This window comes from Chelonus insularis, unplaced genomic scaffold (genome assembly GCF_013357705.1).
Source record: "Chelonus insularis isolate UGA/USDA-ARS -01 unplaced genomic scaffold, ASM1335770v1 contig_17_pilon, whole genome shotgun sequence".
Taxonomy (NCBI): Eukaryota; Metazoa; Arthropoda; class Insecta; order Hymenoptera; family Braconidae; genus Chelonus; species Chelonus insularis.
Genome location: NW_023276415.1, coordinates 900,917 through 914,476, shown reverse-complemented (window position 1 = coordinate 914,476; position 13,560 = coordinate 900,917). Strand labels below are relative to the sequence as shown.

General features: G+C 31.3%; 1 protein-coding gene across 10 annotated transcripts in view; it reads left to right on the top strand.

Annotated features, from left to right (window-relative positions):
- The window catches only part of LOC118064357 (patj homolog), a 349,897-nt gene that overhangs the window by 181,952 nt on the left and 154,385 nt on the right, over nucleotides 1–13,560 (top strand). For all 10 annotated transcript variants that reach the window (XR_004690049.1, XR_004690048.1, XM_035078870.1 and 7 more), the window contains 3 exons: nucleotides 1,872–2,036; nucleotides 2,146–2,368; nucleotides 9,368–9,669. Coding sequence is in view for 8 of the 10 variants with exons in the window: in XM_035078870.1 (XP_034934761.1) it covers nucleotides 1,872–2,036; nucleotides 2,146–2,368; nucleotides 9,368–9,669 (690 nt within the window). In the remaining 2 variants the exon portion in view is untranslated. The remainder of the gene's footprint in view (nucleotides 1–1,871; nucleotides 2,037–2,145; nucleotides 2,369–9,367; nucleotides 9,670–13,560) is intronic.

Sequence of the window (13,560 nt, the reverse complement as noted above, 5' to 3'; positions counted from 1 at the left end):
TTCACTATTTTTTCAGTTTTTTGATTCTACATAAAAAATGGCTAGACCGATTTCGCTGAAAATCTAATCAGTACTAAGTTACGTAATTACGCGTCGAATGCAGTCGGTCCCACGTCGATATCATTTTTTGTTCTTGAGATAATCGAGGCGAAAAATAATTCCGAACGCACGTACGAACATACGAACATACGCACATACGAACATACGCACATACGTACATACACACACACAGACGTCCCCGAAAAAATTATCATATTCAACTCTGGGGACCTTAAAACGTGGAGATATGTCAAAATTAGCGATTCGCAAAATCGGACCCATTACTATAACTTCCCACTGGGAAGTTAAAAAATGAGAATCATTAGCCAAAACAAATTTACAATTTGATTATCTCCGGTTGCAAGCATCTTCAACGTAGGTCCTGTCATTCAAAAGAGCTCATCGTATTGTTTTTCGTAGAATTAACAAATTCATATCATCACAAACGATTGAAGATCGTAAAATATTAATACAAACATCAGAAGTGTTCGTTAACGATGTAAAATCAGAAATTCAATTATACAGTTTAGAGAACATATAGAATACAGACCAAAGTGGCTTTCAATTAGAAGTACAGTTAGAAAAGACTTTAACTCCAGAAGGAGAAAAAAAATACAGTGCTTAGTTCAAGTCGTTTCTTCGACAACTTACAGTTATTTTATACAACCGACGATAGAAGCTGATGGAAAACTTCTTTCTCCCCTTTTTCTTGTGTTGGAAGAACCAACTTGAAAACTTGATCAACAGAAATAATATAATAACATAATATTTAAATTCAATTCAAATATTATATTATATGATATATTTTGGTAGTTTATATACTAATTTTTCTTATAACTCTTAAAAATCTGGTTAAAGGATGTACTTTCTCCGAATGTTGAAAAAAAAATTTACTTTTAATTAATTTGCCGACTATCGTTTTGAAACGGTCACGTCTGCCAAACCAGCAGATAAAGAAGTTGAAATAATGATTATTTCTACAGGGACTATTGGAAGAATTCAACCATTAGATGTTTTTGAGGTTAGGATATGGAAAAACGTGGTAGGACATATTTCAGATAGTCTCCTATTATGAGGAGATGACTTGAATTTAGACTTAAGAAATAATTCTATTGAATTACAATCACTGATTTATAATCAACTCTCGTCTCCGCGATACATTAATCATTTTCATTATTTATGATTTAAAAGTAGTGATACATTCATTGAAAATATTGCAATTATCCGTTGTGCAAGGTTTAAAAAATCATTGTGTCTTGAACATTTCTACAGTGATTATTATATGTGTAATACGTACAAAAAACAAATAGTTTATTTCCTTCATTTTGATATGAATTTGGGAAAAACGGAACGTTTTTTTGGCATAGATTTTGATGTTATTGCGAAAATTGCAAAGACACGTATCTTATAATTTTTGATGCTCTTTTGATTGAAACTGGTCCTATTGAAAAAAAATAGTAGTTTTTGAGTTATACATTTTTTGTTATTTTCAATACGTTTTTCCACAGAAAAAAAATATGTACTGATTATCCTATGGAAGTCTCAGCTATATCGACGGTGTCCACCTCGCGAGGTTCCATTGTAGAAAAGGTTACCACCTATATTACAACTCATTTGTTTAACAGAAATGAATTCGTTAAATTATTACATAGAAGCCTAAGCTACATCGTCGGTGACTACTTTGCGAGGTTTCCTATTCAGCCATGATAGAATAGATAAATTAAAACAAATAGAAGTGATAAAAAAATATTGAGTAGGAGTATGAAATAGTAAAATTGTATATGGTCATTCGAATTTTTTGTATTTGTCATTTATGTAATGTTTATTTACAGATGATAGAAAATTATACATTGATAGTACCAACAAAAATACTTAGTGATTCTGAAGAACTTGATCGCTATTTAATACAGAAGCTTCCTGGCAACTGTAATTTGACAAGTAATGAAAATGTATCGAACAACGATACAAATACTATGGAACATGATTCAGATCCATACGTAAGTAAATCTATCTATTTAAAGTTATCGATCACTACTTTTAGAATTTCTTACTGCTTATTTAACATGTACATTGTGTTCAACAAGTCTATACTTACGTTCATTGTAGATGAAAACAGGATTCATAATTGACATCGTTCAAAATCCAGCTTCATCCGGACTAACATCTGCTATTACTACTTCAGAATTTACGTCTCGATTCAATTCTTCAACTTACTTGCCGGATTCGGCCGATACAAATTTATGTCCAGAAATGGAACGGTTTACTGTTGAACTAAAGAAAGATATTTACGGTCTCGGTATAACGATTGCTGGTTATGTTTGTGAACAAGGTGAGTGAAATAATTATTATAAAATTTTTTTTTTATTGCAAAAAAAGTTTCGAATATTGTACATTAAACCTTTATCTTTCTTTGTTTCTTGTTTGATTCCGAGATTAATAATGTGTAGGCGATTTTTCTCATTATTTATACTGATATTTTATATTCCTTTCAATACTATTTACTCTTTAGTTGACGTATCTGCATGAAATTATAGTAAGTCGTACTATACAAGTTGGAGTATTAAGCTAATAAACATAAAGAAAACTGAGCTATGTACAGTTTTGACATAATTCCAGGTTTCAAGACTTTGTATGAATTCAGAGAAATTAAAATGGACACAGAATTAAATGACGATAAAAACAAGAAAGTTTTTGATCAATCGATGTTACAAAAAAAACAAGTGTGCTTTAGAACACACGATTGAAGTGAAACTTCTTCAACATTATCTGTATATGTATACTAGATAATTCGAAGAGAAAACCAAACGTTAATCAAATAAATTTCTGTAAAATTGTCTCTGATTCTGTAGGATTCTCAATCTTGTGTTTCCCTGTATCGGAATGATTGTATACTTATGTGGCGAGTTCAAATCTATTTGAAATTTTCTGCGTCTTAAACGAACGCTACTCACTCTAGTATCAGAAATCTGAATTACAGTTAGTAACCCTGCTTAAACATTTCTATTGATAAAGAAGAAATTCTATGGGCTTTTTCAGAATTTAAATAGGAAAAGTTGAGAAATTCCTGCCACCCGCAGAGAGTCTAATAGGATTATTTGAATCTGAATAGGTATATAACTGATGATCGTAAAACCCATAGGATTCAGAACTTTCTCATTCGAACAACTGAATAAGATTATGATGATTCTAAAATGTCGTCAGCAATTCCATAGAAAGAGAAGAGTTCCTATAGAAATTAAGAAAAGATATCGGAATAGAAAACTAAGTGATTGAATAGGAAAATTCGAATTAGAAATTTTTTTAATTATCAATGAAACCTCAATGGGATTCTGCATTCGCTGATAGGTTCAACTTTTCAAGCATTTACCTTTTCAACCTGTTTATTTCTCATTGAAAATTGGAGAAAAAGGAACTTGTAAAAAACCGACAAATCGTATTGAGAAATATTTTCACAAAAAATAATAAGTCGTGTTTTGTTTTTAATCTATGTATATCTTACAGAAATATAAAAAAATTGAGCCTATATTATGTAGAAAATTCGGTAAACCAGACCAGTTAAAAAATAGAATATAGTATTAGAATATCCAATAGTAAAAGAATGTTATGTAATTTTGTTCTTTAAAGGTGTTAATATGTAAACCATATTCTTAACATTAGAGATTTTGAGTTCCGCTTTTTAGTCCTAACCTTTATATCAATAGACAGGAACGAGGAGATCTTCGATAGAGAAAGTGAAAATGTGTGATTTATAAAAAAATTTATATAATTAATGAAAATTATTAAAAAGTTACAGCAGAAATTAAAACGTTACTAACCGATGATTTCTTGGACTCAGCTTGAGATGTATTATGATAAATACGTTATTAGTTGATGCTTCAATCAGCGTAGTATTTACTGTTACTCGCAAATTATTTAAATATTATTTAAAAATTATTTGACGATTAAATAAACTTGACACAAAAGTTTACAAACTCTGGAGTGTCAATTTTCCAAAAGAAATATCGTTCGATATTCCTAAAAAACAGCGACACGTCACTGTTGTTTAAAAATCTGATATTTTCAAATTGTTCTACATCCAAAAATATTTGAAATCATATAATTGCGCCAAGTCCGACATGTCATAATCGTTAGACGAATTCTAATTTATCGCATAAATAGTGTTTTTTAATTTTTACAACAAATTTAATCGTTACACAAGAAAAAAAAATATTTCTATTCAGTTCACGATGTTAGCTTTTTTTCAGTAAAAGGAAAATAAAAAAATTCAAATTGATCCCATAGATTCGTTTTTAATTATTCAGAACAAATTCAGTCGTTGTAAACCAATGAAGTTGGTTTTAATCGATGTAACGTGGCACGTAACTTTTTTTTAGTGAAGGAAATGATATTATGTTAAAAGAATTTAAATAAATTGCATAAATACCTTTTTTATTTATTTATAACAAAGTCAAATGTCATATGTTAAAACGAAGCTGTAGCTTAATAAAACCAGTAATCAGAATTGTTGAATTTTTTCCTTGGAACAAAAACCAAATTGATTAAATTTTTTAGAAGTATCAGTCTAATCCCTTTATAATCTATAAATAATTAGTGAGAGGCTGAAAAAAATCTACTTCATGATTATGCTTTAACTATAATCGTATCTATTATTGTATGGTATGCTTTTTTTTTAATTGATTATGAGCTAGCAGATTCACGTGACTTCGTTTGCATAATGCGTAGAATTACGTTTTAGAAAAATAAACAGTTAAAAATTGATTTGAGTAGTAATTTCCTACATTAAATGAAAAAAAAGATACACATTGCCATGCATTTTATGTGGTTTGTAACTTTATTTTAATGAAAGAAAAAATTACGCGTTGAAAGAATTCAAATGTATAGGGTAGATTTTGTTTCTCATTGTTTATAACGATTAAATTCGTTATAAACAATAGGAGTAGGTTCCAATGCACTTAATGTGGTTTGTAACTTTATTTCAATAAAAGAAAAAATCATAAGTTGCAAGAATTCAAAATGTAGCATAGATTCTGTTTCTCATTAGTTACAACAAATTTAATCGTTACAAACAAGGAGAGCAGGTTTCTATCTACCAAAAACAGATATCGTTCGAGAAAAAGTCATAAGACGTGGCCCAAATTTAAAAATGATATCCGAGAATCTTCTATCGATAGAGAGCATTACGAAAATTGGGCCACGTTTTATGACATTTTTTTTAACTAGCTACTTTTTCAGATTAAGTAAAACTTGATTTTGAAATTCTCTCAAACAATTATCGACAAATGAAAATGTGGTTATTCGCAGTCATTTGGAAGGTGCACAGATTTACTTTTATCCGATGATGGTGGTTTTAGTATGATACTTTAAACACTTCAAAAAAAATAATGATTAAGATTTATGCTAGCAAATGTTTATTAATATTTTGATGAAACATTTGGTCTACAATTTCTTACTATGGTTTTGCGATCATGACAAGTCGGACTTAGCGCAATTTTATCATTTTAAACATTTTTTGCATGTAGAACAATTTAAAAATGTCGGATTATCAAACAAATCTTCGCCACGATCAACGTTTATATCCGACATCTTTACATTTGGCAAAGAATATTTATTTGAATTATCTTTTGCCAAATGAACCAATAAGTATGTTATTGAGTCCCAGAGGCCTCCTATTAATTTCAATGACCATCTGTACACGGTATGAACTGTGTAACCATGTACAATGGTATCTATTATTAGTTTACATATTTTCAAGACCAGAAACACGCCGAGGAACCCTGCGCTGATAGTCCTAAATTTGACAAATCATCCCCAGGTCTTCTCCCAGGCATTCTTGGCTAATTTTTCCAACGATTCTTCATACAACATATTATAAATTGATGGCTTATTTGATATTGATCCTCTGGTTGCCTTTCCCGCAACTGTCTCTAATACTGCTGTTTGTTCCATGGTGAACATCATTCGATTCCTCATGGTTTCTAAATCTATAGGCGAATTTATCGGGCTGGGTGGATGCAACAGCTAGGCTGTTCTGTAGAATCTCCTTCTCCAGCTTACACCTATACATCATTACATCATGATATAATGTTTGGCGCTGACGTATAATGTGTCTTTCAACATAAATAAATTTAGTATTAATATAAAGAAAAATGTCCATGTTATCAGTTGTTGTGTTGACTGCTTTGGTTGCTTCCACTTGACCGAGTGAGGCTCCAATAACTATGAAAAGTTTTGGATGCTCAGTCTTTAATAATTTGAGACCACATAAGTCTTCAGCTTCAATTACAGATACTGAAAATGTAGTATCTTTCGACTGAACTGTATAAATCGTTTTTTTTGAGTTTCTAATTTTTGAGCTAATTCTCTAAATAATGTTGAATATGTTGTCATAGAACAATATCTACGCGGTAATTGATCCCAGGAGGTATGTCCTCCGTCGGGATCTACACATGTTCCCGAATTTAAATTACATTTAAAGCCGGACGGCAAGTAAATTTTATTAGAATCCGTTCTTACTCGGGCTATTGCTGATCGTAAACTAATACGAACAGTGCCCATTACTACTACAGAATTCTATGTACCGTATGGATCTGAGTACTGTGCACCTGAACAAGCTCAATTCTGAGTTGATGAGCCTGCTAAGGTGATGTTTCTAAATGTAGTTGTATTTAATAGTAAACCATCTGTGACTGCATTCGGAGCGTGCCATAATCGTGCGCTATCTGGCATGCTTCCCTTGACATGAAATGGACATAATCCATGTACGCGTTATCAACAACCGAAACATGAGAATGCATTCCACAACAATGCACAGTTCTACTTATTTCAACTTTACATTGTTTTACTTCAACATGATCATATTCATTAATTTGCAGTAAGAAAAGGTTCATATTTGCTATTTGTACACGCTCGTCTTCAACATTGCATCCCTCAATGTCTAATAGAGATATCGTTGTCATATTCAACGACTTAGAACCACAATCATACCCAATAATAGCTTGAACTGCTCCAACTACAATCGACAATAACAAAATTTGGAATCCCTGCATTGTTACTGAAAAAAAAAACAACAAAAATTAATTTCCATAATCTGGATCCTTCTCCTTGGTTATTCGCTTCTTCGACTTCTTCAATTGTTATTTAGCGTCGAACATCTTTATTTTCGACTTTTTTAGTCTATCAGAATGAACTATTCTCGGTTTATTCTTAATTAGTATTTTGACATTTCCATTTGCATATATCTCTAAAATTTCAAATGGTCCATCATAATGATCACCTAATTTATTTGGCTTTGGACCTTTTTCTAAGAAAGCATTATCCCTTATATGTAACTCGATAAGTTTCATCTTTCTGTCATAATATTTCTTTGACGTTTCTTTCGAATCTACTAGATTTTTACAAGCAAATTTACGTATGTTCGTTAATCTTTCTACTAAATCTGTTATATAATTTTCATACGTGGGTAGACGATTTAAGTTATGCAAAGGTTCATATGTCGGAACGCGCGCTATTTTTCCAAAAACAAGTTCATAAGGTGTAAATTTCGTACCTTCATGAACACTCGTATTATATGAGAACATGGCTAATTCTAACCACTCGTCAATGAAAATTATTGAAAAATTACAACAACAATTTTAACGTTACCAATCGATGATTTCCTTTACTCTGGTCGAGATGAATTACAATTAATTGATCCTTAGTCGATGCTCCAGTCAGCGCAATTATTCACTTTTACTCGCGAATTAATTTAAATATCAATTTAAAAATAATTTGACGATCAAATAAACTTCATACAGAAATTTACAAACTTTAAAATATTATCAATACAATGTCCAAGACAAAACATGACTTACGATTCCAAGAGATGTTCCACGACGATCTGATCTCGATCTTACTTTTCCGACAACTGACTGATGCATCAAACCTTACGTATTTATTTAGTCGAATGTGACATAATTAGAAGTCCTTTGCTTGAGGTGCGCACAAGTCCCTTCGCATGGTCTTTTTTTTTTTTGGAAAGTTAACGCTCTTTTTACGTCCCGTACTCTTTTTTTAAAATTTTATTGCTTTCCGCTACGTGGGTTTTCCAAAAGCAATAAAATATCTAGAAAATGATTTCCTCAACTATTTTTCGAAATCTTTTCTATTTTAACGAAATATTAGGAAAACTCGAAAAAAATAACTTGAGTAATAATCGTTAACCTCAATCCTGAAGTTTTATTGCTATTCATTTTTAGCTCCTCTTAGAATATATTTTAAATAATTATGTAGAATAATTAAAATTCATTTAGACATTACATCATGTTTTTTAAAGTAGGAAAAATCATTCCGAAAAATTATAAAGTATCAACGATTACTTGGTGTGGTCACCTAAATAATACAATCGTAAAGAGCACTTAGAATGATATAAATGTGCCTTCGTTAAAAATAGAGAAAATTTATAAAGAAAGTTTTTGAAATAAATAAAAATATACAATTGCTAAGAGGTAAAAACAATCAAAAGAAGGGATCAATTGGATAAATCAATGAGCATTTAAATATTAAAAAAAATTCACTAAATTGTTATTTCCTACAATTGTATATAAAAATCACTGCAAAAAGTTAAAAAGAATTTTTAATCTTCTTGAGATGGAGTTACAAAAGTTTGCTAGAGGCAGTTCTTTTAAATATTATTAACTTCGGCCTTTACATAGAAGCGGAAGTTACGAAAATCGAGTTTTCTAATTTTTTTGGGGTGCACAAAATTTTTTTTTTTTTTCAAATGAGATAGCTATTTTGTAGAGCAGAAAAAATTCTATTCGCTCCGAAAATGATGATAAATATTGTCCAGTAATTGTTTAAAAGTACAGATATGCAAAGTTGAGTAAAAAACAGTAGAAAATCAAAAAAAAGAATTCTTTGAAAAATTCTTACGAAAAATTGTTCAGAAGACGATTCCGAATATCCTCTAATTTTTCTAACTTTTTAAATGATAATTGATATTTTTTTTTTTTTGTATTAATAAATTAAAAAAGGCGTTCAACGGCACATTTTGCTGATATGCTTAACGTACTTACTTTCGGTGCGCGCATTTAGAGCGCTGTACATTCTTTCATGTAATAGGTAAATATATGCCCTCGCGGACCTTCCTGTAAAGAATTCCATTCTCTACTATTTTGACATTTATTCATTGTATTCCTAGTCTTGTAATATGATCATATAAAACTGTTTAAAAATCGACTAAATTGTTGAAGCCTATGATTAACTATCCTCAGCTTTTTCAATATTAATCTTAATAATACTTTATACATTAATAACTTCTCTTATGAATGATTAATTCTTTATGTTGCAGAAGAATTGTCTGGAATTTTTATAAAAAGTATAAGTAAAGGGAGCGCCGCAGATCTAAGCAATAAAGTACAAGTCAATGATCGGATTATTGAAGTTAATAATCATCCTTTAAAAGGTTATTCCAACCATGAAGCAGTTGAAGTTTTGAAAAATACTGGACAAATAGTAACATTATGCATGGAGCGATACTTGAGAGGACCCAAATATGAACAATTGCAGCAAGCGATTGCAGCAAGTGAACTAAAAAAACCTCAACCTGCATCTCCGTCGATTATGAGTCTACCGAGTTTTCCAATCAGCACGGTAATGTATTTTCTCTCTTTTTTTGTTATCAAGAGGTACAGTATTATTCCATGCGCCAATCATACATTGATGTTATTTCGCCTTTACATTATGACAAGGCGCTCCAGTGTTACTATACAAGTCATCAGATGATTTCGGCAGGTTGAAATTCTTAAAATCGAAGAATTTTCTTGATCCTAATATAAACATAAGCTAAAATAAAAAATGTGCAGGGAGTTCTGACTTGATCAGTGGTATTCAATCGATGTTCTAACTCCTGCCAACTCATCTACACTAATGAAATTACTCTAATTAAATCCTAGGCGTATAGTCTGGTAGCCGTGTGAATTCATCGTGCATGAATTATAGAATAGAAATAAAAATTTTTTGGTTATATATTCTTGTAGAGGAGGATGAGGAAAGTATTTGTGCAAATTTTTATTACTCGTAAACAATAATTATTATTGTTTATCGAGTGTCGAAGTTTGGCAAATTGCGTTTTTCCACCTTTCACCGCTTACATAGCGAGAACGGTGAGAGACATGAAAACAAGTTAACATCTTTTTTGTAGAGAATCGAATTCTCTACAAAAAAGTTCGCGAGATCACCGGTCTGTTATGGACAGGGCAAAATGTACAGCGCTGCGAAGGCATGCTAAAAATCGAGTGCTATTAGCCATAATTTCAGCACCAAGGCAGAATATGCCATTGAGCGTCTTTTTAATTAATATAAAAAAAAAAATATTTTCAATATCACAAAAAATCTGAAAGATTCTAGAATGTTCAGAATCGTTTTCTGAACCTTTCCCAATTGAAATTATGAAAAAAAAAATGAATAGGAATATAAGAAATATAAGAACAAATAAAGAATATTTCAGTTTTTCATGTTGCAATCGTAAAGGGGCGGGATCTACTAGTGCGGGAGGTCATGTGAACGATGAGAGCGTCGGCGGCGCGCTCACACAGCATGCATGCATTCGAGTCCGAATGGGATCTTTTTTTTTTTTTTATAAACATTGGTTATTTTATGCATACGTACGTAATATATATAAATTAATAATTCTATAAGGGTGCAACGTGTAAAATAAAATATCTGAAAAACTAAAAAATACTCTAGTTATTGGAACCATTTTTTTATAAACAAATAGAAATTCACATAGTACTAGTGAATTTTCAATAATTCCAACATTCTGTTAGTAATTGTTTATAAGAAGCCTATAAATTGCATTTAAAGAAATTTGAAATAATTACAAATTACGTATTTGTTCATGAAATTCATCTATAATGAACACTAAGAAAAATTTTTAAAAAATTATTTCATACTCTTCACATGAAGTTGTGAAACTTTGCTCCATATCCTTTCCAGATCAAACGATAACTTTACCTTCAAAATATAGGTGAAAGAATCCAAAAACAACATTTGGATTTTTGTCAATGTTCAATTCGACTCTCCACAAAAAAGATGTTAACTTGTTTTTATATCTCTCACCGTTCTCGCTATGTAAGCGGTAAAAGGTGGAAAAACGCAATTTGCCAAACTTCGACACTCGATAAACAATAATAATTATTGTCTTCGTGTAATAAAAATTTGCACAAATACTCTCCTCATCTTCCTCTACAAGAATATATAACCAAAAAATTTTTATTTCTATTCTATAATTAATGCACAATAGCATAGGGCTTAAATTTATGGCTACTAAACTAGTAGATCTTCCTTTTTATTCCTGTGTGTTCGTACGTAGTTTGTACTTGGTGTACGTGTGGACGACTCCGAGGCATCATCGAACGATGCTATCCAACAGACAACTCGTAATAGTCAACTCGGTACGTGTATACTAGCAGAGAGCTCACGCAGTCGGACACTCCAGTAAAAAGTTATAGAACTCTTTAGAATATTCTCAGAAATGGAATCACTCATCAGTCAATCCTCTACAGTGATGATTGGGAACTTATCAGCCAATCTAACTCTCATCAGACATCATCAGTAAGCTCAAGGTTCGATTCAGCATCTCCGTTGCAAACGGCGCAAACGATGTCGGCTTAGACGCCTTATAGGCCGGCATACACACGAACAATTTGCTTGTGTCTTTGTGACTGACGATAACACAGAAAATCTCAGACTATTCACAAAACCAAAACGCTTCTTGGTCCACGGATCAGTACTGAAAAACTTACAACTTTCCAATGATCTATTACTCATCAGTGAACTTTATGTGAAATAGCACTAAAATCATAGACTCTTTTTTCAGTGAATTCATTTCAGACAATAGTCAGACATATTATATTATTATTATCTTATTTATTACTGTTACTGTAGTGGTTAATAAATAATTATTTGTTACTGTTGAATAGTGTCAGCCGATACATTCACACCTGTTCAACAGTCCCGTCTGTTTTAGCATCCAACTATCCTAAAAAATATAGTCCACATACTTCCTGATTACCACCCACCTGTTATCTATTTTACTATTTTTCACTCACGTTTGGAGGAATTTTGTTTCATACTTTTTCTAATAAGTGAGTTTTTATTCGTCTTATTAATTCTTAATAAAAGGGTGATTGGAAGAGTTGTAACGATAGACAGAAAGGTTCTTAATCTGCGTTAAGTGTTGTGCCTCATCGCGGTATTTATTGTTGAAAAAAGATTCAGAAAATATTATTAAATTAGATAATTCAATTTAAATAAATAAACCTAAATTCAGTAGAATTAATTTAAAATTTAACAATGTTAATAAAGTTCCAAATCATACATTTTTTAGACCTGGGTCGTATTTAAAATGATTAACTTGAGTAATGAAATTACAAAGTTTTCAAGATTTGCTAGAATGTTTCCTTTATTGTTTGTTTTCTTTTATAACTATTTTAATATTTTATTATTATTAGTTGATGAAAGTGGGGTTTTTAGGCAGAATTAAAAACGTAGAATGGTCTTTCCTAGCGTTGTAGTACCCATCATCGTGTTAAGTCTCTGAGAGCAGAGTCAACTACTATAGTACTGACGCTAGTACTGACCATAGGCAATCAAAGTTCGCTGTTCAGAGTGGTCTCAATGAAAACCTCCTTAAAAGTGTTATGGTGGTGAATTTTATTTTATTTTTTTTAAGAATCACAGTTATTCGATATTACGCTAGATGTCTTGTGTTGATTATTTTCTCGAGAATCATAGCTCTTGAGTGTGATAATAGGTCATGAATCTTTACAACTTACTCGTATGTATATTTGATGACGAAATCTATATAAGTGATTGATTGATTATTTACTGCTAATAATCCCCGATTATCTGATCACTTATTTATACATATCTTTCAATATTTATTAATAACCCCTGATTCTTTCTTTATTTATTACGAGGTAATGGATCAATTTTATAATTTATATAAAACAGCTACTATCACAAGTAACAATGCCGTTAAATTGCAATGATTGCGAAATCTAGGTATGATTCCATCCTTTCGGCATTGTTTCAAACACAAAAAAGAGATATATCGTCATGACCGTCATCATTGTTGTAGCAGATCGTTTGTTGCATTAAAAAAAGCTGAGTCATAGTGTGCCAGTAGCTGAGAATACGTGGTTTGAGGATTCTAGTGATTCTGTCCAATGTTGTATATTGGTTACGTATTGCTTTTCAATTAACCTCTTGTGTAGTTAGACGGTTAGAAAGTTTTCTATCGTCAACAATGAAATAATATCTCGTCAAACTATTTCCGATAGGTTTCACTATTGCCCCGAAATCTGCACAATTGCACTTGATGAGAAGTTTGAGAAAGAAAATCTTTTAGGTAGTATTGGTGTAGTTGTAAAGATTGGTAAGTGCAAGATTGAGCGCAGAAAGTATCAAAGAGATCGAGTAGTTGAAGGATCATGGACCCTAGGTATGATAGAACGTAGATCTGCGCATCGTTATCGTTTG